General features: G+C 36.6%; 1 protein-coding gene across 2 annotated transcripts in view; it reads left to right on the forward strand.

Moving 5' to 3' along the window:
- LOC136827970 (vesicular integral-membrane protein VIP36) overlaps window positions 1-23,518 on the forward strand; it is a 77,492-nt gene extending 53,974 nt beyond the window's left edge. For both annotated transcript variants that reach the window (XM_067085549.1, XM_067085548.1), the window contains exons 2-6: window positions 994-1,198; window positions 6,201-6,309; window positions 7,007-7,169; window positions 13,222-13,388; window positions 16,691-23,518. In XM_067085549.1, coding sequence (XP_066941650.1) covers window positions 994-1,198; window positions 6,201-6,309; window positions 7,007-7,169; window positions 13,222-13,388; window positions 16,691-16,903 — 857 coding nt within the window. In that variant the 3' untranslated portion in view covers window positions 16,904-23,518. The remainder of the gene's footprint in view (window positions 1-993; window positions 1,199-6,200; window positions 6,310-7,006; window positions 7,170-13,221; window positions 13,389-16,690) is intronic.
- The last annotated feature ends 346 nt before the right edge of the window (window positions 23,519-23,864 follow it).

Raw genomic sequence — 23,864 nt, forward strand, 5'->3', positions numbered from 1 at the left:
CTAGCCTGATGTGCAGGACTTAGGCTAGGCTATAGGCTATTGCGTGGCATTAGGGTAAATGATCGGGGTTGAGACATGTATGGCAGAATTTACACTTTTCACTTGATATTTAATTGGAGAAATAACCAAAAAATTAAAACTTAAAGAAAACCTTTCAAATGATTGAAGCTTCATTAACAAAATGATATATAGGAAACTGCCATACGAACTAAAATAAGCATGTGAAGTCTTCGTAAAATAAGTGTTGAAGGCAATTTTGAATGCAATATGGCATCCCCCCAAATGCTGATGCAACCTGAATGGCAATTGGACACTTCCTTCCCAGCGCTCATTTATCGGTGTACTGAACACTAATTGCGTATATATCTCATGTTTATCGATATTACGACAGAAGCATTGAAATTTGTCTCGGGAACTTGGTTTGCTCAAACAACAAATATTTTCAAATGAATTATAATGAACACGTAATACATTTACTCAATTTATAACCTTATTCTGGTGAGACCAGGTGAGCTGAACTTCCTGTCGGTTCATGACTTTCTTTCCTCCCACCAAAAGTGGGTCTGTCCTTACGTTAAGACGTTTGTTCCATGTATGAACAAATGACAAATTTTTAATTAATTTATATTTTTCATAACTAACAAATCTGCGGTCTTAATGTATACTGCCCACCTCTTGCGTCCCCTCATTCTGGTTACCTTGGCTGGAAGAAACTGGATGTGTCAGGGCATCATGGGTGAGAAAAGGTCGGCTGATGCCTCCTCTCTCATCCTATTGGTTGAACCCTGTTGCCACCAATTCCTTGTTCTACAATTTTAGATGTAGTTTGCTGGTTTCTCTCTCTCTCTCTCTCTCTCTCTCTCTCTCTCTCTCTCTCTCTCTCTCTCTCTCTCTCTCTCAGTGCTTTGATTTATGTTGCTACCAGGTTTTTAAACAGTGGTTTTTAAACAGCTGAAATATCTTATGTAGTACAAAAAATGTTTCATCTTTCAGGGGTTGGCACATCGATACCCTACTGGGATTTCTTAGGGTCTACCATGGTAACAAGTAATTATGTACGACTAACGGGAGACATTCAAAGCCAGCGTGGGGCCATTTGGAATAAGGTCCCTCTCTCAGTCCGCAACTGGGAGATGCAGATCCATTTCAAAGTCCATGGAAGAGGGAAGGACTTGTTCGGTGATGGCTTTGCCTTCTGGTAAGTAGCTTTCTGGTGCCATTTCACTTACTGGTTTCATGTAATTATGTAAGTTTTCACTGCATATGCCATTGAGATTATATATACAGTAGGTATACAGTAAATGTTCCTCACCATAATCTGTACCTGTGATCATGTCTTCATACTCTTTTTCATTTTTAATTTTATGAATTGAATACACTTTACAGCATTTTTATCCTATGGAAATACAAACCAGAGAGCAAGATGGAGTTGGTCATTTAAAATTGGTAACAAGGTAGAGGGTGAGTTTTGGGGGGGAACCTGCCCCCACCACTCTCCTGTCATCATGCAGCCTTGGGCTGTGGTTGAGTTAAGATATCTTGCTGCACTCTCACTAACCATCAGGTTGAAAGCTCTTTCGTTATTATTGTATGTACTTTATGATATTTGCAATTTTTATTCAACTTGGATTTGAACATGTGGAAACAGATATACCAAGCAGAGCATTTTATTGTAATGTAGTGATAACTAAGAATTCTGAATATTCTAAGTGTTAATCCAAATAACAAAAGAGAGAGAGAGAGAGAGAACCTTCAATTGTTAGACATTGATAGTTAGAGAAAAAGGGAGAGAGAGATTCAGAAGAAATAAACAGAGAGAGAGAGAGAGAGAGAAAGAGAGAATTTCAAAACATCTCTGTGTTTTGGCTATACCATGATCACAAGGCTAGAACTCAGGAACAATGAGATTTGTAAATTAGCAGGAGAACAGCAAAACCGTGTTGTGATTATAAAAGCAAAACACGGGTGCGCATTATGATTGTGTCGTGGTTACAAAGCTATTATGACTGCACTTAATCGAGTTGGTAATCACGAGGAATTCATAACAAAAAGCAAGGTAGTGTTGTAGTGGAATAACAGTCAGAAAAGTTCATAATTTTGGTGTTTTAGAAACTCCTCCTTGAGGGAGGTACGATTCTAAAAATAGGGCGTTTCAGGTAATCTGCATGACCAATTAACATCAGTGAAGGCGGGACAAAAGCAAGACTCCCCGCCTGTTAGGGCTGGACAATCTTTTCCAAAAATCATTGAAAAAGGTCCAATTGAGAAGCAGTTGAGCAGATAAGGACAAGGAGCTAAGGCACAAAGTAGCAGGCATGAGGTTGCAAGCCTCAGGATTTGTGGGTTGATATAAGAAGACAGGCTCACATTGACTCACCCTATATTTTGTACTGCATATCACCTTGCACTTCTATTGTAAAGTTATTTCTTTGGTGCTAATGAAGAAAGAAAAATCAATTGTGTCTTCTTAAAGCCTCCTGGGAAAACTATGCTACTGCGTAACAAAGCCAGAAATATCAACGTCTATAAAGAAGTAATCTTCTTAAACGAATAGCAGATATAAAACAGAAAGAATAATAAATGAAAGAACCATACATAAATGGTGGCAGCAGTGGGATCCAAAAAGAAGATAAATAGTGCAGTGTAAGGCAGTGTGAAGGACACACACCAGAATTTCATAACAAGCATCTCTCTCTCTGCAAACATCAACAGCCAAAACATAACAAAGAAGGACATTATAACATCGGCAAACGACAACCAGTGAAACGGAAACAACACAAATGTACCAGTCAAAACCCCATAGAGTATCCAGCAAAGCAACAACAAAGACGACTGTGTGTTGGTAACAGATCGACACACAACCAAACAAGTGAACAGTTGAACGTATACAGGCGAACGTATCGTGAATGTCAACACGTCTACACGTGAATGTCAACACGCCTACAGGGCGGATGTAGTTTTTACATGTCTACAGAGATCAGTATCCTGAGTGTATATCGGAAATAAAGCAGTATATGTCGGCAGCAAAACCTACAACGAAGCACTAATAGGCGGATGTTGTCTTGGTCGTATCCTGAGTAATAAAATGGCAGCAGTTAACAGAACCACAACAGATTTAAGATTGGAGGACGGCAACAGAAAATACACAAGTTGGAAAATTAATTCTTTCAAAAGTAGTCACTCTAAGTGAGTGTATTTTTTTTATAATCTCTCTCAAAAGTTACAAGACTTTTATGATTATCTCTCTAAAGGTATATCATATAGAGTTCTCTCTCAACAATTTTTTTTTCTTGATTTTTTCTTTAGGTTTGATAAATAGAAAATTTTTTGTACATGATTTTTATGATGCATTTTTGAATACTGTTGTATATTTGGGTATAGATTTTCATATGATTTTAGAATACCAGTGTAATGCAGAGTCCATTTGATGCATTGAGGAATGCAATTAGAAATAGCCCTTATCATTTACGACAAACAGCAGATAGATAAAGTCGAATTCCAGCACCAGGTTCACAAATATCATTTACTCAGGGAAGTACTAACACAAGTAACTATAACAATAACAGTACCCATACTAACACATTTCAATTTAGAACAATGGCGCAAGCAGCAATCATTACGCAAGCCACACGATTCTGTGGAAAAGTTGAGAGTTCTAATCCTGACAAAATTAAATTAGAATCATATTCTGTGAACCAATGGTTAGCGGATGCTGACAGTTGTTTCTTCACAAATAGAATAACAGACGAAAGAACAAAGATACACGAAGCCCTGCTTTTGGTTAGTTCAGAAAAGGGTGTTGCACACAGAACTTTGAATTCAGTTAGATTCAACAACATAACCACATATGCTGAGTTTAAAAAAATCTGTTCATCAGTATGGGGACCAGTGAGTCAAATTGATCCCATATATAATAATAGATTCATCAACCAACATTACGACGGGGAATCAATAGCAAACCTTCACACTGATATCGAAGAAGCAACACACACAGTGATAAAAGACTTAAGAAAAACAAACATTGCCATAGGAGATAAGAATGCTTTTGGTGATGGAGAAACTGATTTAGTCAGTTTAAGATATGTGTTAAATTACGTATCATTTGGCACAATGTATATTGCATTTTGGGAAAAGGAAAAGAAGGCTTTCAAGAAAGTCAAAATTGATCCTAAAAGTGAAAGCCTTACCACTTTAATAGCAATGAGACAAGAAATTCAGAAGAAAGATAGATTTTTCCAAGGAGTTTGTAGGGGTAACAGAAACACAAAATGAAAGGAAAGGCAGAAATACCAATGAGTCATATAAAAGAAATATGTACAATGATAATTCCAGCCAAGTAGGGAATAGAAAAACTTCCTTTCAAAGGAACTATGCACAAAATACTAGAAGAAAGTGGAATCCAAACCAGAAGGGAAGACAAAATCAACCGAGGAATGGACTATTCCACGGTCCACCTCAAATTAATCCCACCTCAACCCTACCCACAGTCCTTAAGGCTGAAGGAAAAGGTCCTGGGCTGCCAACTGGTGACTGGGCAGTACCTACCACCAATTAACTACCTTATCAAAATTCATTGGTGATTTCTAACTCACAGTGACAATACTGTTATATTGAAGGGTCTGGTCTTAAATCTATGAAAATTTAGCATATCTGTAAAATATGGTGTATTTATGGCTTTCCTGGTACTGTACACATCATTAGGAGTGAGAAGAAATTATCTCAGTATGGCTATGTCACTGTAAATGTTTTACCAGTTCTTGGAGAAAGCCATTCTTGCAGTAAATTACTCATTGTTATCAACAAGATCCTGAGACTGTCTGTTTTAGGGAAGGATTGCTTCTAGGGAGATAAATGTTCACTATGTTTGGACTGGCATCTGTGCAGGTCAAGGCACTTCCGTGAGTGTCAGGCAAGTCAGTGGTTCCTTCGCTGATATGTGCTTAACTCGCCTACAGTCCCAGTTCATTGCAGGAAAGTCTAACTGACTGTCATTCTTCTGTCAGTCAACTCCCATTGCTTTCAAGATGGAGGTGCTGCATGATTCAAGGACATTAGTGTCTAATGTTAGGGAAGATTGATTAATGATGATTGCATCTGCCATGCAATTTTGGATAATAACTAGGGAGTTGGAACAGGAGACCACAAACAGTGTCTTCAGCAGTCATAATATGGTTCTTCTTAGGGATACATCAGAACAACAGAAACCTGAGGACTTGGCTGTCGGCAACAGGAAGATATTTTTTGAAGGTGAAGAAAATGGAAGACAAAGCCTTTGTAAAAATCAGTCCACTCATACTGAAGCAGGCCCGCAGGAATTTGGTTCAGGAGCAGCCAGTCATTATGGACCAAGTCATGGAGAAGTTGGCAGTCATGGTTCCAGTTTTATGAGTAAGGCAGTACACAAAACATGGCCTATTTCCATTTTCCATGGACAAACAGAAGGGAAACCATAATCATTTAAGGAATGTTAAAACAAGGCAACAACGATGTAGAGGCAATTGATCTCTCCTAGCCACAGTCAGCTGGAGATGGGTAGCATGGAAGAAAATGCCAAGTAAACTAAGGGTAAGAAACAGGCTGGAAAGTGTCCCAGTTCTTCCCTGTAATCATCAGGTACTGATTTTTAGGACTGTTATGAGGACAGAGAAAAGTCAAACGAGAAGAAACTGAAGAATGTTATTTTCTTCCAAACACAATAGAGATAGAAGGCATCTGTTCCAGTAGTTTTCCAGAGAACAACATGGAAAGAACAAGACAAACACCACTGTTAAATCAGATTAATGTAATAGCTGATGAGTTTGGATCCATTGCTTCCTTTCTAAATAGCTATTTGTTAAAGTAACAGAATTTTTTTTTTTTTTGTTACCTAAATGTGAACCAATGACTTGTGCTTTCTTTGCATTTTCTCAGTATTTTGTTCCTGTTGGTACACATTTTTTGCCCTCATACAAAGTCATCAAGAGCATTCAGTAGGCAGTGTAAAGTGGTCAGTCTCACTGATCAGGTATGAAAGCGGTAGTAAAAGAAATAGGTTTGTTGCTGTGAAACATGGAAAATCAGTTTGAATTGTTTTTTGTGTGTATGTCTTAATGAAAATTGGTTTTTTGTGTAGCATGTCTTAATGAAAATTTTTGATATTCATATATCCTGAAACATAGGATATGAATAAGTTATTAACTGTTTGAAATATATTTTGTTAGGTATGTGAAGGAGCCAATGCAAACTGGTGATGTATTTGGGAGCAGAGATTTCTTCACTGGATTAGCCATTATTGCCGACACTTACAGCAATCATAATGGAGTCCACAATGTAAGCATTTTGTAAAGCATCCTGTTTACTTATGTTTGTATATGTTGCAATATGATTTCTATATCACAGAATTGTTTACCATTGCCAGTTCCTCAGAAATCTGTTTTTCCTCAGGGTACCACCCTTGAAGCAAACTACTGTACTTTACTATTATTGTGGTCCTTACATTTATCGGTTGTGTAGGAGTACTTGATTCATATATTAATTGTATGAGCAAAATGTACTTTTGTATAGTGTTACATTATTTTGAATTTCCCATTTGTAAAATAATTTATTCATTTTACGTACAAAATTATAATTTTTATACACACTTAGAAGACAGTAGCTTTTCTCTTTGGCTTAAGTTGACTCTGAGATATATGGCAAGTGTCCCTGCTATTCATATAGTAACTGCCTTCTTGAAAGGTTTGTAAGGATTACCATGTTAGGACTAGTTATTAATAATTTTTTATTATCAGTTAAGAAGTTGTGATATTTGTATCTCCTAGAAATACCTTATTATTTGGAGTGCTTACCATAGAATAACTTACAGGTGAAATGAAAGTGAGGGATTTGCGTATGAGTATAAATCTTAAAACTAAAGTATGAAAAGTTTAGAATTGATTGTTTGCAATAACATATTGGTATTTCTGTAGAGATACTTTCAATCTGTTGTCATAAGCATGTAGATGTGAAAATCTGCCTTATCACTCCACAGCACGGTCACCCATATATCTCGGCAATGGTGAACAATGGCACCTTGCACTACGACCATGACCGCGATGGCACCCACACCCAGCTTTCAGGATGTGTGGCTAAATTTAGAAATTTGGATCATGATACCTTCTTATCAATCAAATATGTGCATGATACATTAACGGGTAAGTAGAGGGAGAGAGATTTTATTTATATTTATATTTATAAAGAATCACTGTTTTATAACATGAAGCCATTCATTAGAATAGCCGCACATTAGCACAGCAGTTTCTTCCATTAACCAAATGGGTTTGGTAAAAGTTTAGCCACAACAAAAGTTTCTGTTAAATGTAAAAGTATGCTTGGACTGTATTTTCAGATTTTTTTTTCCATTTCGATTGCATGTATAGGAAGTGCCTGCTGAAATGAAGAAAATAAGATTATTCAAAGGAAGCATACTAGTCTAATTGTGTATTACAGCCTGAATCATTCGTGATGTGACTAGGTATTACAGCCTGAATCACTCGTGATGTGACTGGTAGATTTGGATTTGTTAGATGGTATCCAGTGTAGTATCCTTTAAGACACTAAACGTTATAAAGGATTTAGCCACAGCTGGGATTCAGTGTAGTTTTTTAGTCATTTGTCTCTTAAGCAATCCTTTCCATTTCATTTGTTCAGTTTGACCACTACTCACCTAGTTGTTCAGCTTCATTACTTAAAAACCAAAACCTTAAGTCAAACGATATGAAAGTCGGGGTGTGCTCATTGGTCTTGTTAAACTGCTGAAAATTAATGGTTGTTCTCATTTCATGGGAAATCAGATCCATTTTCAAGAATGAGAAAAAGTTTTATTCAGATGTCCATCAATAATATGACGCTTTATCCCACAACATAGAGGTATGGATGCAGAGTTAAAACTTCCACCACTGGCTAAAAATGCATTACATTACCTTGTAAGTAAAAATGTTACATTACCTTTCAATTAAAAATATTAAAAAGTATTAAGTGATTTGTCCTTAGTTGTATATTTGTGTATGAGTAACTGGAATTTTGTCATATTTTACTGACTGTGGGCCAGAACACCTTGCTATCACATGATTTTAACCACTCTTGAAATTACAACATAGGTTCAATAGGACTAACCTTAATTTGTACCGAAAAAACTTAGTTTTGTAGGTGATATTATCATTACATCAGCATATTAGTCTCAAAGTTGGTGTAGATGATGAAATTCAGCATTGACAGCATAACATATTTTATATAACTACCGTAATTACAACCAGCATCAAAAGACAAGTCTTTGTAGCAAAAAACCTTTACCTGGAAGGAATTGTCAAATTAATTATCATTACATTATTTTGAAATTTAGCTCCTTGTGACATTTGAGTAACATAATTCATGTTGCCAAACTGTTTACTAGTACTGTATTGATAACATTTATAGACCACTTGTATGATTCAATAACTGGAAATGAAGCCTCCGAACCTTTCAGGTTCCTTCTTTTTTCCTACGTCCATTCATCGTCCTTTTGTGAATGCTACCCCTTCTATGAGGGTTAGCACTACACCTAATAAACCTGATCATGACATTTTGTTGAGGATGTAGCAGCTTTTGAAGGAGATGCCCCTCAGTAGCTGTCTTGCCCTGGTACTCATATGATAATGATGTTCCAGGTACCCGTATTATTCCAGGTACCCGTAAGGCTTTGCAAGCTTTAAGTACCTGCAGAATATTCTGAATAGCCCTTCTTTCATGGCCTTCCTCAATAACCTGGCAAAGAGGAATCAGGTCCTGTCACCTGATCCCTCTTCATCTGAGGTAGTCTGTGATGAGTTTATAGCTGCCCCAGCTATGTTGACTGCTGCAAAGGAAGGGAACTTCCTGCCTAGTAGTCCTTCCTGTAGCAGATTCTGTGGTGGGTGTGACTTTGTCTTCGGCTCCAGCCTCGACCATTCCTTAAGAGCATAAAGCGAGTAAGACCAGTGGGGGAAAGAGAGGAGTACTATCAGTCTCGTCTTCCTCTTCCTCAGCCCTGGTCTTTCTTCTATCACTTAGGTGGAAGAAGAAGAAGAAAGGAAGTCTGAGGGCTTCTTTCATGTGCTGGCTCACTTACGCTTGGGGTCTGCTCCTGCCTCGTCCCACCATGAGCACTCAGGCTCACAACAGTACAAGGCTGTTCATCTTGTCTCTGCCAAACCATGATCAGATAGTCATGAGAGATAACTCTTCTCCCCATGTCTCCATGGACCTATATAGAGAGGTGGTTGTGCAGTCTGTGCTCATCTTGTCAGCTCGGTCTGTGCGGATTGGGTTTATTCTGGCAATATGGGAGTTTCTCTTTCTCTCCCAAAAAAGGGAGAGGTCTCCTTTGACCTGTAACACCTCTCGTGTGCGTGGTTTGCCATGCGGATTGGAAGAGAGTGATATTGGCAGTGTCTTAAGTTAGAACTGGGTTCCAACTGTGATTCTGCTGAGTCTTGTACTTTTTCTCTAGCTAGAGACTCATTGGGTTGAAATGGGACTGGAAATGCCCCAGGGGGCTGAGTTCTGGCATGACTCCTTCTTTGGCTGAAGGAGGAGCAACTCTTATCCCAGGGGAACTGTGGGGACCAGACTGTCCCACTCCTCTGGAACCCCTGCAGGCTGAGTTGGAGCAGCACTTTGCAGAGATTGTTTCACTCATCTGTGAGTGGAATAATCTTGGGAAGGCCACCTCATTGTTGTACCAGCCAGAAATTCTCCAGAGGTGCAACCGTTGGTTAGGTTGCTGTGGTCTCGGTTGGCTTGTCATGCTTTGGAGGAGGTGAATGCTCTGATCTGTAGGCCTGGGAGTTCCCTTACCTCCAGTAGATCAAGCAAACTCCTTCCCCTGCTGCTTTCACATCAGAGGAGGTAGTACATGCCAGAGGATGCAGAGGCTACTCTTTTGGCATTGGATGCATCATTCTGTTGGCTGATGAACAACTTCCCACTGGAGAGGCTTCATTAGGAAGGTGTTTCATTGTTCACAGAAGTTGCTGCCTAGGAGACATTCTCCACGATTCCTCTCGATACCATTTCATGGCTTGACCTCTAATTGAACACACTGATAGTGTTCACTGTGTCAGGCATCTTGGAGTGAGAAGGGCTTATTCAGGAGGATGTTGATGTCTAGAGGTAGGGCCCTGACTTTCCTGACACACCAGAACACCAGCCAGATAGCAAATTTGGTCCTCAGAAGGAGGGACATGGTTACCTCTTTTTCTTAAGGTAAGTTTTGCATGAGAGTAGCCTGTTGCTATGGGATAGTGCAGAATTGGGCTCACCACTACTCTTGCCCATGAGTGGTGTGGAGGCTTCGATTGAGGGAGTCTCTCATCACTTTGACTGCCTGTATAGCCTTGGGCTCAAAAGCAGTTTTTGTTAACCTGTGGGTTTGGCCAAGCCATCCACATGGGATTAGTGTATGAAGAAACCTGCCATTTAGAAACCCAGACAAGTAGCTCAGCCTTCTCTCTCTAAGCAGAGCAGTGATAGTTCTCAGCCCTTTCATCCTCCTTCCTCTGGCAATGTCAAAAATGGAGGAAAGGGAGAGGGTTGCTGAGGATGGCAACCACATCCCCTCCACTGCCACTAGTAGGGGGTTCTTGTCTTGCCATTGGGTTAAGTGGCAGGAATAGGGAGTAGAGCCTTGGGTTGTAACAATAACCTTCAGTACGGTCACAGGCTTCTGTTCAAGAACCTTTTTCCCCCCCCTCTTGGGAGCGTTCATTTTTGGTGGCTAGTATTGCAAGCATTTCAAGAGTGTTGAAAGGTTACTTGGTGTTGATGAGCAACAACATGACCATAGTGGCCTGTGTCAACAAACGGTGGGATGGTGTTCGAGCTCTGTGTCAGTTTGCAGTGCAGATGCACAAGTGGGCAGTTTGCCAAGCTGTCGAGTTGACTGCAAGAGACATTCCATCAAGCAGGATGAGGCTGCACGTCGACTTATTTGTCAGAGTAGACAGGGGGACAGAATGGTCTTGACACCCTTGAATAATGAAGCTGTGCATAGTTGTGGGTTTCTCCTATGCTTGCCCTGTTCATGACCAGGTGGAACAGGAAACTTCCAGTTTTTTGTTTGCAAGTTCCAGATCCTTGGGTGGTGATGGAAGATGTACGTCAACATTCCTTGGGGCATGTATACCCTTCTATTCCTCAGACGTCTTTGCAGGGGGGTAAACAGTGTTTGTTGCTAACCAAAAGCTGAATGGTATCGTGATTTGCTGTCTCTGGTTGAGATGCCAAGAGAGCTACCCCTATGGCCCACCCTCCTGTGTCAGCCAGTGCAGTTCATGCCCTGCACCTTCTCTTGGAGGTTATCCAGTGTCTCCTGCAAGAGAGAGACTTTTCTTGGTGGGCTGCAAGGGAGATGTCAGGGTACCTTTGACATTCTTCTGGGGAAATTGTGCCATCTGTGATTGGTGTTGTAGAAGGGGTATTCTGGTCAAAGCTTATTCAGTGGATTGTAGAACCTCATCTACCTTTGCCAAGACAAGCTCCATTCAGTCTTTCCAATAAGAATTAGATACCTTCACCTTGGAACCTGTGGTGGCTGCTCAACATGCTGTGTAAGCACCCAAACTCTATTTCAGAAAAAGAGCAATATCTTACCCAAAGTACCTCAAGTGTAGCGTAAGTCTGGAGGTGTGTGTGTGTGTGTGTGTAGAATGACTGGGTTTCCTTCCATCCTTATTCCCTCTTGAGAGCAGCTCTGGGCTGAAGTACACGCTGGGGTTTTATGAGATATAGGCAAGTACACTTTAGTCGTCCTCTCCTTGTTGATGACTGGGAGGAGTCACCCTCATCCTCTCTCATATGACAAGGGGAAGGGGGAACATGGTAGAATTTAATCCTGAACACATTCTTGAGTACCCTTTAGTTTTGTGGATACTTGGATCCAAGGTCCTACTACTCCGGCTAAAAGTGTGACGGTTGGCGAGTGAGAAGTACTCATCCACTCGCCCCCCATCTCCCCCTATTCATACCCTGATACCAAGTTTTCAGCGACTGATCACAGCTCACGTTGAAGGATACTCCTGCACAGTACAGTCACCACCCTACTTACAGACTAATTACGTTCCGGATGGTCGTTCGTATCTTGAATTGTTCATAAAATAGTTTTTAATATGTAATGCATAATTTTTGTTGCTTACATTTCCAAGTTAATTTGAAGTCATAGATTATAGTATAAGGAATAACTTGGGATGCTAGAGAGGTAAAAAGAAGAAAATAAAATGTAGATTCAAGCAGTATTTAAAATTTAACATTTTCTCCTTACTTTGAAAGTTATGAACTTTGAGAGAATTGCACAGGAGCAGCGTCTGACATTGGAAGTTCATAAAGTAAACAATGCACACTGCCATATATTGACAAAAATACATGCTAAATATAGAAAGTGGGAATTCATCACAGACAGAGTTAAATTGGGAAGATAGAAATAAGTAGGAATATTTTAAGAGTATGAACGAGTATTCTCATGATCGTTAGAAGAATATATGGTAGTTAATAACAAGAATACTTAGGATAATCAGGAAAGGAGTTAAAAGAACAGGTTCTTCTACCTCAAGTTCTTCTGTTCTTTGCAAAACTTCTTGCTAGCAGAATAGGCACATAGAGCAAAATGTGAACTTTTGACCCTGTCTAGGCACATAGAGCAAAATTTGAACTTTTGACCCTGTCTGTTCTTAACTTGAATGCTCGTAAGTAGGGTGGTGTCTGTATAAAATGCTCTTGTTTATATACAATAAACCCCCCGTATTCGTGGACTCATATGCATTCGTGGGTTTCTCTGTGGAACATATCTAGCCATTTTTCGAGGAAAATTCGCTCATTTGCGGTATTTTTCACTGAGAAATATTCACTAATTACTGTATTTTCATATAATTTTCATGAATAAATGCCCTTTTTGTGATAAAACTATTAAAATACTCGGGTATAAGCATTTTTACAGGGTTTTTCTGGGTTTAAGCTATCAAAATGGGCAGTTCTAAGTGTTTTTAGAGGGGTTTTAAGTATTTGCGGATTTTAGCTACTCACAGGGGGTGTGTGGTATGCATCCCCCGCAAATACGGGGGGTTCACTTACCTAGGAAAAATACAAATTACTTTTAAAAATTTGCTTTGTTTAGCTTTTTATAATAAATTTTATGCATAGTGCCTACTTTTCGGATAGTAGCCAAGGAACTGATTGTCGCTGTATTCTTTGTTACAGTGTCAGTTGATATAGACAACAAGATGGCATATAAGGATTGCTTCACAGTAAATGGTGTTTTCTTGCCAACTGGTTATTACTTTGGTGTGTCTGCTGCTACAGGTGACCTAAGTGATGCCCATGATATCGTCTCTCTCAAATTATATGACCTCACAACCCCAGATGATGTAAGTTTTTTCTTCTTACCTGGCTGTCCAATATCTTAAACTTTACTCAGTTTTTTTTTTTTTTCCTCATTTAAGATTAAGCCCTTGAGTTAATGCTTATGAGTCTAAGATAACTTTGGTCCTGTTTAATGATTGCACCATAATAATGATTCACTTTAACAATAATGCCCTCAGTATAGAAACTTACAACACCTTCATAGTTAAAGCTAATGACATCAGCCAAATCCAAATGCAATAAGCAGTTAAAGTTAACAACGTCAACTAAAGCACAGAACTAAAAGCAAAGTAATATGAAGAAAAAATAAAAAGTCAGTTGGGTTGATGTACTTTATTATATATAAAACTTAGGGTCATGCCATATACTTTTCAGGATTAGGTAATGTTTGAACAAATTTTGAGCGTATTTTTTTTTTTTTTTTTTTAAGCCACTGGAACTGCCAGGTTTATGTCCTGTCTAGCCAAGGCTAGATGGCAACAAGAAAGATAAAAAAAAATTTAAGTTTTTTCTTTATCCTACTCAAGTTAGTAGACCTTTTAATTTAGAGCCTTCAAGTGTACCATCTGCAGTTTAGCATAGAACCAGTTGGCTGACCTAGTGAAAAGGGGATATTTTTTTCAAAAAAAGGAAAGGAGTTAAGAGAAAAATTCCAATATTATAAAAAAAATGAGGTCAGGCTCTGCTTATTTTGTGACCATTTATGGTAGGAAGTTTTTAATAACAGGACTCATAATTAACTCAGTGCATATTCCTTGCATTGAAGTACTTTCATTAACCCTTAAACACCTACTGGACTTATCATACGTCGACTAAAATTGTCTGTTGGGTGCCAGGTGGACGTACCGTACGTCGACTACAAAAAATTTCAACCTTCGGTCAACTTTGACTCGACCGAAATGGTCGAAAAATGCAATTGTAAGCTAAAACTCTTACATTCTAGTAATATTCAATCATGTACCTTCATTTTGCAACAAATTGGAAGTCTCTAGCACAATATTTCGATTTATGGTGAATTTTTGAAAAAACTTTTTTTCTTACGCCAAAGACAGTAACTTCGGCCGAAAATTTCAGAAATTCTTTCGTCATTTTGTCGTAATTTTTGCACTGTTCTATATTAGCTGTTACATAAAGTTTTATATATGAAAATGTGTGCAATTTCATGTACAATACAACAGAAAATCACGCATGGTTGTAGCTTTTATCAGTTTTGAAATATTTTCATATAAATCATGATAACTGCCAAAATTTCAACCTTCGGTCAACTTTGACTTGACCGAAATGGTCAAAAAACGCAATTGTAAGCTAAAACTCTTACATTTTAGTAATATTCAATCATTTACCTTTATTTTGCAACCAATTGGAAGTCTCTAGCACAATATTTCGATTTATGGTGAATTTTTGAAAAAAACTTTTTCCTTCCGTCCGCGCCAGAAATTCTTTCGTCACGTTGTCGTAATGTTTGCACTGTTTTATATTAGTCGTTACATAAAGTTTTATATATGGAAATGTGCGCAATTTCATGTAGAATACAACAGAAAATAACTCATGGTTGTAGCTTTTATCAGTTTTGAAATATTTTCATATAAATCTTGATAACTGCCAAAATTTCAACCTTCGGTCAACTTTAACTCGACCGAAATGGTAAAAAAACGCAATTATAAGCTAAAACTCTTACATTCTAGTAATATTCAATCATGTACCTTCATTTTGCAACAAACTGGAAGTCTCTAGCACAATATTTCGATTTATGGTGAATTTCTGAAAAAAAAAAACTCTTTTCCTTACGTCTGCGCGCGTAACTCGGCGAACATCTCGGAAATTCTTTCGTCATGTTGTCGTAATGTTTGCATCGTTTTACATTAGTCATTACATAAACTTTTATATATGAAAATGTGCGCAATTTCATGTACAATACAACAGAAAATAATTCATGGTTGTAGCTTTTATCACTTTTGAAATATTTTCACATAAATCACGATAACTGCCAAAATTTCAACCTTCGGTCAACTTTAACTCGACCGAAATGGTAAAAAAACGCAATTGTAAGCTAAAACTCTTACATTCTAGTAATATTCAATCGTTTACCTTCATTTTGCAATAAATTGGAAGTCTCTAGCACAATATTTCGATTTATGGTGAATTTTTGAAAAAACATTTTCCTTACATCTCTTGCTGTAACTCGGCCGAACATCTCAGAAATTCTTTCGTCTCGTTGTCATAATATTTGCACCGTTTTATATTAGTCATTACATAAAGTTTTATATATGAAAATGTGCGCAATTTCATGTACAATACAACAAAAATAACTCATGGTTGCAGCTTTTATCAGTTTTGAAATATTTTCATATAAATCACGATAAATAGAAAAAATTCGACTTTCGGTCAACTTTAACTCGACCGAAATGGTCGAAAACTGCAATTGTAAGCTAAAACACTTACATTCTAGTAATATTCAATCAATTAGCTTCATTTTTCAACAAACGGGAAGTCTCTAGCACAATATTTCGATTTATGGTGAATTTTAAAAAAAAAACATTTTTTACGTCTGAGCGTTACGAATTCATGCATCATTTTGTGATAATATTTTCTCTGTGTTGCTTTGATCGTTTTACAATTTGTTATATACCAAAATCATCGCAATTTAGTGTACAATACAACTAAAAAAAATTCACTCAATAGCTTTAACCGTTGTGCTTACAGCGCGATTTGTATACAATTATATAAGAATTTTTTTTTTTCGCAGTTATATATTCCAATATTTATATATGATAATGATCTTTTTTTCATTTCTGATGGTTGCATACTAAACTTCAGGCAATGACAAAAAAAAGGAGCTAAAAATGAACTCTTAATCTTAAAAACTAAGCGTGCTGTGATTTTTACAAAAAAAACTTTTTTTCCGCTTCGGCGCTAACTCACCAAACGCCGCCGGCATACGGGAGACGTTTTTGTAAATAGAGGCTCGGCGTTTAAGGGTTAAGTACCACTGTTGGTTTAAGCGTTTCCTCCATTTCAGGATCTTTTTAGCTTTTTTGAAGACTCAATTTTTAATTCCAAGATTTGTAGAATTTTCAGTTTTTATTAAAATTCCTCTCTTAACTATTCATTGGTTTTCAATTTCAAGATAATTTTTCATTCTTTGAAGTTAAGTAATAAAGTATGAAAGTTCAAAAATTGTTCTTCATTTTCAAGATAGTTCAGACTTTGAGCAGTTCTTTTAATTGTTGTTTTGGGTTTTTTAAAGCTTGCTTTTGGGATTTTCATTAAATATCAGACTTTGGCCTGAAGATTTCTTTCATTTCAGGATATTTTAGAAGATCGAGCTAATATCATGCCTTCCGCTTTATACATGGAGCCTCCAAGAGATCATGTTGATGACCCCAAGCCATCTTCGTTGTCTGTTTGGAAGCAGCTAGTGCTCCTGGTGTTTGGTGTCTGTGCCATATGTGGTGCAGTCTTTATAGGGGGTCTCTTTTACGTCAAGCATAAAGAACAGCAACGGAAGAGGTTCTATTAATTTTCCTAGAGGGTGTTAAAGATTATTGTAGATATTGTTTTTTCCACATGGAAAGAACATGGTTGGGTTTTATTTTGTCGTCATCACTTTATATTTTATATTAGACTAAATGAATAATTAAGCCTAGCCATTATAGTCAGTTATTTATGGAATAGTTAACGTTAAATTTATCTTATACCCTAAGAAAAAAAAATCTTATTTCACATGGAAATTAATAGAACATTTGTAATGTTAAGACATCGTCCATGCCACATGAAAGTTATTTTGTGGTATTTCTGTCAGATCTCATCAGTAGCCAGCAATTGGGGATAAAAATTGACAGTTACAAGAATACCATGTTTGTAGTCATTTTAAATTTTCTTTTGATAGCTTGCATATCAAGAGGTAAAATATTGAAGGAAGAGGTTATAACACTCAGGTTCTTAGTTCTCTTGATATACAAAGAGGCCATATTTATTGAGATTGAATTCATGAATTCGTGTATGGTATTACTTTCACTTGTCAGTGAATTTAAAGCACAACTTACATAACACAGTACATTTAATTTTATAATAGAGACTGTATCTGACTTCCGTCTTTTACACTGAAAATTTTTACCTGATGTATACCTGTATAATACTGTAGTAAGGAAGATTTAAAATAAAAACAGTTTACATCTTTTTGCAATTTCGTAGATACATCCATTTTGCTGTACAAATGGTTCATTGAAACATAATCCATTCATAAGTTATGGGCAGTCAGTTTTTTATATTTTCATTATTATCATCATAATCATCATTGTCATCTAGGGGAAATTTAGTTTACAGGAGCAAAAAGTACATTTTTTTCATATGTAATGTTAAGCTCACCAAAATTTGAGAAATACTCTGAATAAACCAGAATGTAAAAATTGTACTGTATTTAAAGTTACTGGAGGGTGGGAAGAGGGGTTAGAATATTGTAGTTTATAGAAAAAGCATTTCAATTATTTAATTTACTATGATATATAAATATGCAGACTGGTTGAAGCTCAACATTTGTGTAAAAGCCAAGAATCCTGTGAAAAGAGACTTCCGCAGTAGTATTGTCGTTACCATGTAGTGACATTACTCCCTGTTCATCTGAAGAGGTGTTTTAAAAGTTAATGCTGGCCTTTGCACTCTATGGTTTCAGTTAGAAGACCTCTTCATAAAATGTGTGAAATATCTAGATAAGTACTTCTGTATTGGGAGCTTTGTAAATGTGATCAGGTTTGAACACTACTATACAAAGATGCTAATTTACGCATGGGAGTTTTGCCTCATTAATGTACACTTGTGGAAGTTTTGCTTCTTTAGGATTTATGTTGGCTTTTGTGGACTGTTGTAATGTGCTTATGATCTGATTAGAAATTCTATTATTTGATAGTAAAGTGGCATAAAAATATTTGTATGGAAGGAATACACTTATCTATCCTTTGTCATTTTTATGACTAATGTTGAAGACTCAGTGTGTTGCTGCAGAGATGATGTGATACAAAGGAAAATGCCTTGGTCATGTAAAATTTATGCATACTATTTTGATAATCCACTTCTAGATTTTTTCTCACCAGCTTTACATTGAGGAATTACTATGTAGGGGCAGTCTTAAGTCGTCCCTTCAGACAAATGTGAAATGTATTGTAAATTGAAGGTGGTACCCGCTTGGATCTTGTGTGAAAATCAGAGGTAACAAGTTCCAGTCTGTTTATGATGGAGATAAACCATTTTGGGATAAAGAAGGGAAAAATGGAGCAAAGTACTTTATTTGAGAAACTGTCATAATGGCAAGGATCAATGTTTAAAGTATGGTTTTCTGGTGCTGGTGTGTTGGTGTTCATTTTTCCATTACTTTGTGATATTTTATGTCAAATTTGTTGTCCGCATCTAGTCCTGGAGTTTGTTTTGAAGTCCCTTCAGGAAAGAGGGCTTATTTGATTCTTCAGCATTCTTTTTACTGTTAGTATAACCTGTTTTGTCCAATTAAGTAAATAAGTAGTGTGTGTGCATAAGTGTTAAGAGTCTCCTTGATAGTTTTGAGGTAGAAAATTGTTAAAATTCCAACAAAAGTAGTATCTTGCACTATCTGTTTTGTCCATCCTCTTTTTAGGGGCAGAGGGTGGTGTTGCTGTACAAATTATTTTCCTATTACATAGCCTTTGTTTTTTAATGACGACCCCCCTGAATTGGTTTATCTCACAAAATTATGGTTTAATGAAGAAGCACAACACTATCTTGATAAGTGAAAACACTTATGGGCATTATATTTCTTCATTGTTTAACATGCGGTAATTTGTAGCCATCTTTTGCTCCTTGTTATACATGGACATTATATTGTTTTGAAGCTTGCATAGAAAGTTATTGGCCTTTTCAGCCTGTTTGTGTTGAATGGTATTCTGGCTACAGTGCCAGGCCAATATGGCTCAAATTTCATACCATTTATGTGCATATTATGAATGGTATCATGGTTGCCAAAATGGTGAAAGAATTGTTTACTTTCTGAATCATAGTGTTATATCATTTTCTTCCTAATTGAGAGCAAGAGAGGAAAGACTTTTCACTGTAGAGTAAATGCCGCAGAGAGAGAATGAAATCTGGGCATAACTCTTTAATATGTATCCCATTTTTTAATGACTTCACATCGTATTTCAGATTAGTTGTGTGAACATGTGCATCTTCAATTGCATGGTGATTTTAGCTCCCTCATCTTCAAATGAAAACTGATTGTAACTTTTGTTCAGTAATGCCACACCACTTACCTTTTCAGACATTATACAATACAGCGCACTTTTTAGGGTAAAGAAACACACCTCTGGTTGCAATGAATGTGTGAATCAATTTGAAGTCATCAGGCCAGTGTTCTCGACTAGGAGTCTTGTTCTATGCACAAGAATTCTCCCTGAACTTGGCACAGGAATATTCCAGTTATTCAGTTCATTAAGGAACCCTGTTGGTGAGTTGGTTAATCAGCTGTTTTTTCTTAGGGGTTTGTTGTTGGAATTCTGGGACTTTACTGTATTTGGGAATGTGAAACTCCTGAAATATTTTTGCAGCATAATGTTTTGAATTGGAAATTCACTCATTTGATGTAATCATATTTATCGTTATGCTTGAATGTTTTAGGATTTTTTTGTGTAAACTTTGAACAAGCTTTCTAATATATTTGATTTCTTATGTAGATTGAATTACTGAAAGGTATATCTTAATATTCTTGATGGTTTTTACCAATTTTGACATGAAGAATTATTCCTTTTACTAGTCTGTCATTTTAGTCCTATATTTTCTTTGGTCAAGATCAGCAGAGAAGAATTATTCTCTTCACTAGTCTATCATTTGAATACTATATCTTCTCTGGTCAAGATCAGCAGAGTCGTAAATATACTAGTCATATTTTCCATAAATATTCCCAATGGAATTACTGTAGATGTAATATGTAGTGGAGATGTCAGAAGAATATTTGATACTGTAGGTAAGAAGATAAAGGGAGCAAAATAAATGGTACAGTACATATATAATCTTAACCAACAAAAATGAGAATAAGTAACACTCATATAATTATGAATGCATGCAGACCAGGTTGTGAGTTCAGCCCTTCAAAGGCTCACCTTCCTCACCATGTACAGTCATATGTCTGTCAGGTTTTGACAGTGATAAAAGAAATAGGAATAACGTAGAAGTGAGGGCTACAATGATCTTTGATGTCTACCGAGGACACAAGTGTGGTTAATATTGACAGAGTTACTCTTCCATCAAAGTGCCTGTTTTTAATACCCCAGTGAATAGAAGGCTGGTAGCAGGGATGCAGAAACTTATAACTTAACTTCGACTCTGAAACATACCCTGAGTGAGCAACCTTACCGTCTCTGCATCCAGGTAGGTTTATATTGGCAGTATCCTGCTCATTAGTAATCATTTCCAGGTATATTGAAGAGGTCACATTATCACCTGTAATCTTTACTTACCCTCACATGCCACCGATTCCTCAGTTTATAAGTGACAGAGGCTTGAAATACAATTTGACAAGGTTTGTGAGAAACCTGAAGAACAAACTATCTGATCAGCAAAATCCATGATATCATCTTTTATAGTGATGTGAGCATATGAAAAGGAGTGTATTTCAGTTGCCATCCAAAAATTTTCTAGATTTAATTTTTTTTTTATTTAGCTGAATAACTGGACAGAAGATATACTTCCTCCTCTTTAGAGTTTAAAATCTCTTTTCACTGAAGTTTTACATTTGTTTGTCTTGACTTATGCTTACTACTTATTTTCATAAGTAGGACTGTTTACCAGTAACTTTAGGTAACTTTCTTTATCATACTTTCCACCGAGCTTTATCTTAACTGTGTTGTCCTTTGCTTTATTCAGTTACAGTACAGGTTTTTGCACTTTACCAGGTGTGAAATGTTATGTTTTTTGTTTTGCACATGGGATTATAATAATACTAAGACTGTTCATGTGCAACAACCAAATGGTTTCTCAATATACATTTTCCATGTTGGAAAGTATTTAAAAAGCCACAAAGTCATATTGGAAAAGTAGTCACTGTAAATGCCATTGGCATGGATGAAAATGAAACTCAATGCTCAAATTACTAAAGCTACTTGAATTGATGACACAACTTTCAGGGTAATGTTTAAATTAAGTGGTGTTTTATTCACACTTGTCCTTTGCATCCTTTAAAATTTTGGTTGATGGAGCCTTATTAATTGTGAAATTTTATTACTTTGTTTGGCTTTTAAGATGTTCTATTTTACAATTTTCCCTCCAGCATTGAAGGTTTATGTTTATTTGATAGATTTCTCAATAAACAGTATAGTATGAGCAGACAATGACAGAATTGCAAGACAAAGAAAAATATTTGTATTTTGTTTTGGGGGACATATTGGCATAGTATAGATTTCTTTAAATTTTTGACGTATTTTTGTTAGAACTTTCTCTGTGCCCCAGGACAAATTTACCCAAAATTTCAACTGCAAAGAAATGCAAATCTATAGTTCACAGTGAAAGTCACAGGTTATCTAACAAAGTCAGTCGTAAACTATTTTAAATAAGTAATTGCACAATTCAAATTTTCTCTTAAGCTTTCATACTCATAATTGTAAATGAGTCAGCCCTGAATTATAGCAGGTGCTTGGTCATGAGTTTCTTTTACAGCATTTGTATATAGTTACCAAATATTTCTAGTGTTTTTAGGTGTTTTTATTTCCAAAAGTAGAAGAGTAGCTCAAGATTATAATTTTGTAAAATTTAGCTGCTACTTTTCACTAGGATACAGTTGCCCAGAATTACTTGTGTTTTAAAGAATTGTATGGGATGCTACTTTTTCATTCATAACCAAAGTTCTTACTATTGCAGACGAATATTCTGTATGAAATTTATGTTTTTAAGTTGTCTTGTGACATGAACTTTGGATACTTTGTCTCAAACAATTGGAGCACCTTGGACGTATTTTCATAGTGCTCTCCTCATCAAATGTGAAAAGTCTTTCCTTAAACCAGTTTTGGTCACGCTTCATATTTCGCAGAGAGAGCAAAACATTCTCTTCCAGGAGCACTGCTTCATTATGAAGGGACAAGCTCTAGTAAGGGAATAGTTTTTACCAACAAAATAAATACTTCAAAGTATATGAGGAATGACTATATTTGGTAGTGCCATTGTAACATCCCTACCATCTATCCTACCCAAAATTTTGTGTTTGCTTGCTTTGCTTTAGATTCAGAATAGAGGACAGGCTGATTTTCTATATGTTGGTCCCATTCCTAGATTGAGTGCAAGTGATCATATCCATTTAGGCTAAATGTGCGGTAATGTATTCAGCATAAATTGTAATAAAGACAGTTTGCAAGTACATGAAGAAAATAGTAGTTTTGATCAACAGGGAAAGAACAGTATTGTTTTTAAAACTTTTTTCCATGTCTGTCCGTCCAAATTTGTAACCCTGTTTTCTTGAGGTATCAACTAAAATGTAGTTAAACATGAAAACACTAGTGCGGTACTGTATATTCAACAGAGGCACCTGTTGAATTTAGAATTCTTTGGTGTTAAAGTGCTCTTCTTTTTCAGTGAATAACTTTAAATGTAACCAATGAAATAGTAAAACTATTCTCTATTCTTTTCAAGAGATTAATTTTTCAATTCAAAAGAGGAACGTGGTTTGCTTTAAAGTATTGCAAGCACTCTTACAAGGCTTGTTTCATACTCAGGCAGCATACAGCCATTAAAATTTTGAAAATAATATCACAGTGAAGTGTTTTGAATTTTCATACAGAAAATTTATATAAATTGTAAGCTGCCTTTATGAGTGGTGATGTTGTGTATGTGTTTTGCTGTGTGTGAAATATGGGTTATGGTTCATTAAGTTTTATTGATAATTCTGTAACAGTGATCTGTTAGTCCAAAAAATTTTTTTTCCCTTTCTTCAGAGGCTACCCCACTGAGTGAAGATTAGCACTGTAGCAAGAATTAGGTAGTTGAATTTCCTTTGAAAGTGTATTATTTCCTTTTTTAACTTGTGTAACTTTTTTCTTCTCATGTGCTAGAAGAACTTTGGGATGATTGACGCAAGTGAAAAAAAATTTCTTATGTATGATTTGTAAAATAAATATAAAAAATGGAATTGAAACCATCTCAATCCCTCAGATGTCAACTTGGAGTTTTTGTGGAAAGAAACTTTCTAACAGCCTCACTTTGTAGTCCCTGTTGCAGGTTACTGCTTCTGGTGGACATGACACAGCACATCAATGCCTTAAATGTTCACTGCAGCACCCCTTTGTCTCCCATCTATGTTGCTTTCTGCCTATCACTTCACCCATTCCTTCTGGTCTCTTCCTATATGGTTTTCAAAATAATTTAACATTACCTTGCTCTCATATGGCTTGATGTAAGGGCTCATGTTGAAGCAAGAGATGAAAATCAGAGCAACATTAAGTTACAGAAGTTGGAGAGATCAAAGAGAACAGATG

Source organism: Macrobrachium rosenbergii, chromosome 42 (assembly GCF_040412425.1).
Source record: "Macrobrachium rosenbergii isolate ZJJX-2024 chromosome 42, ASM4041242v1, whole genome shotgun sequence".
NCBI lineage: Eukaryota > Metazoa > Arthropoda > Malacostraca > Decapoda > Palaemonidae > Macrobrachium > Macrobrachium rosenbergii.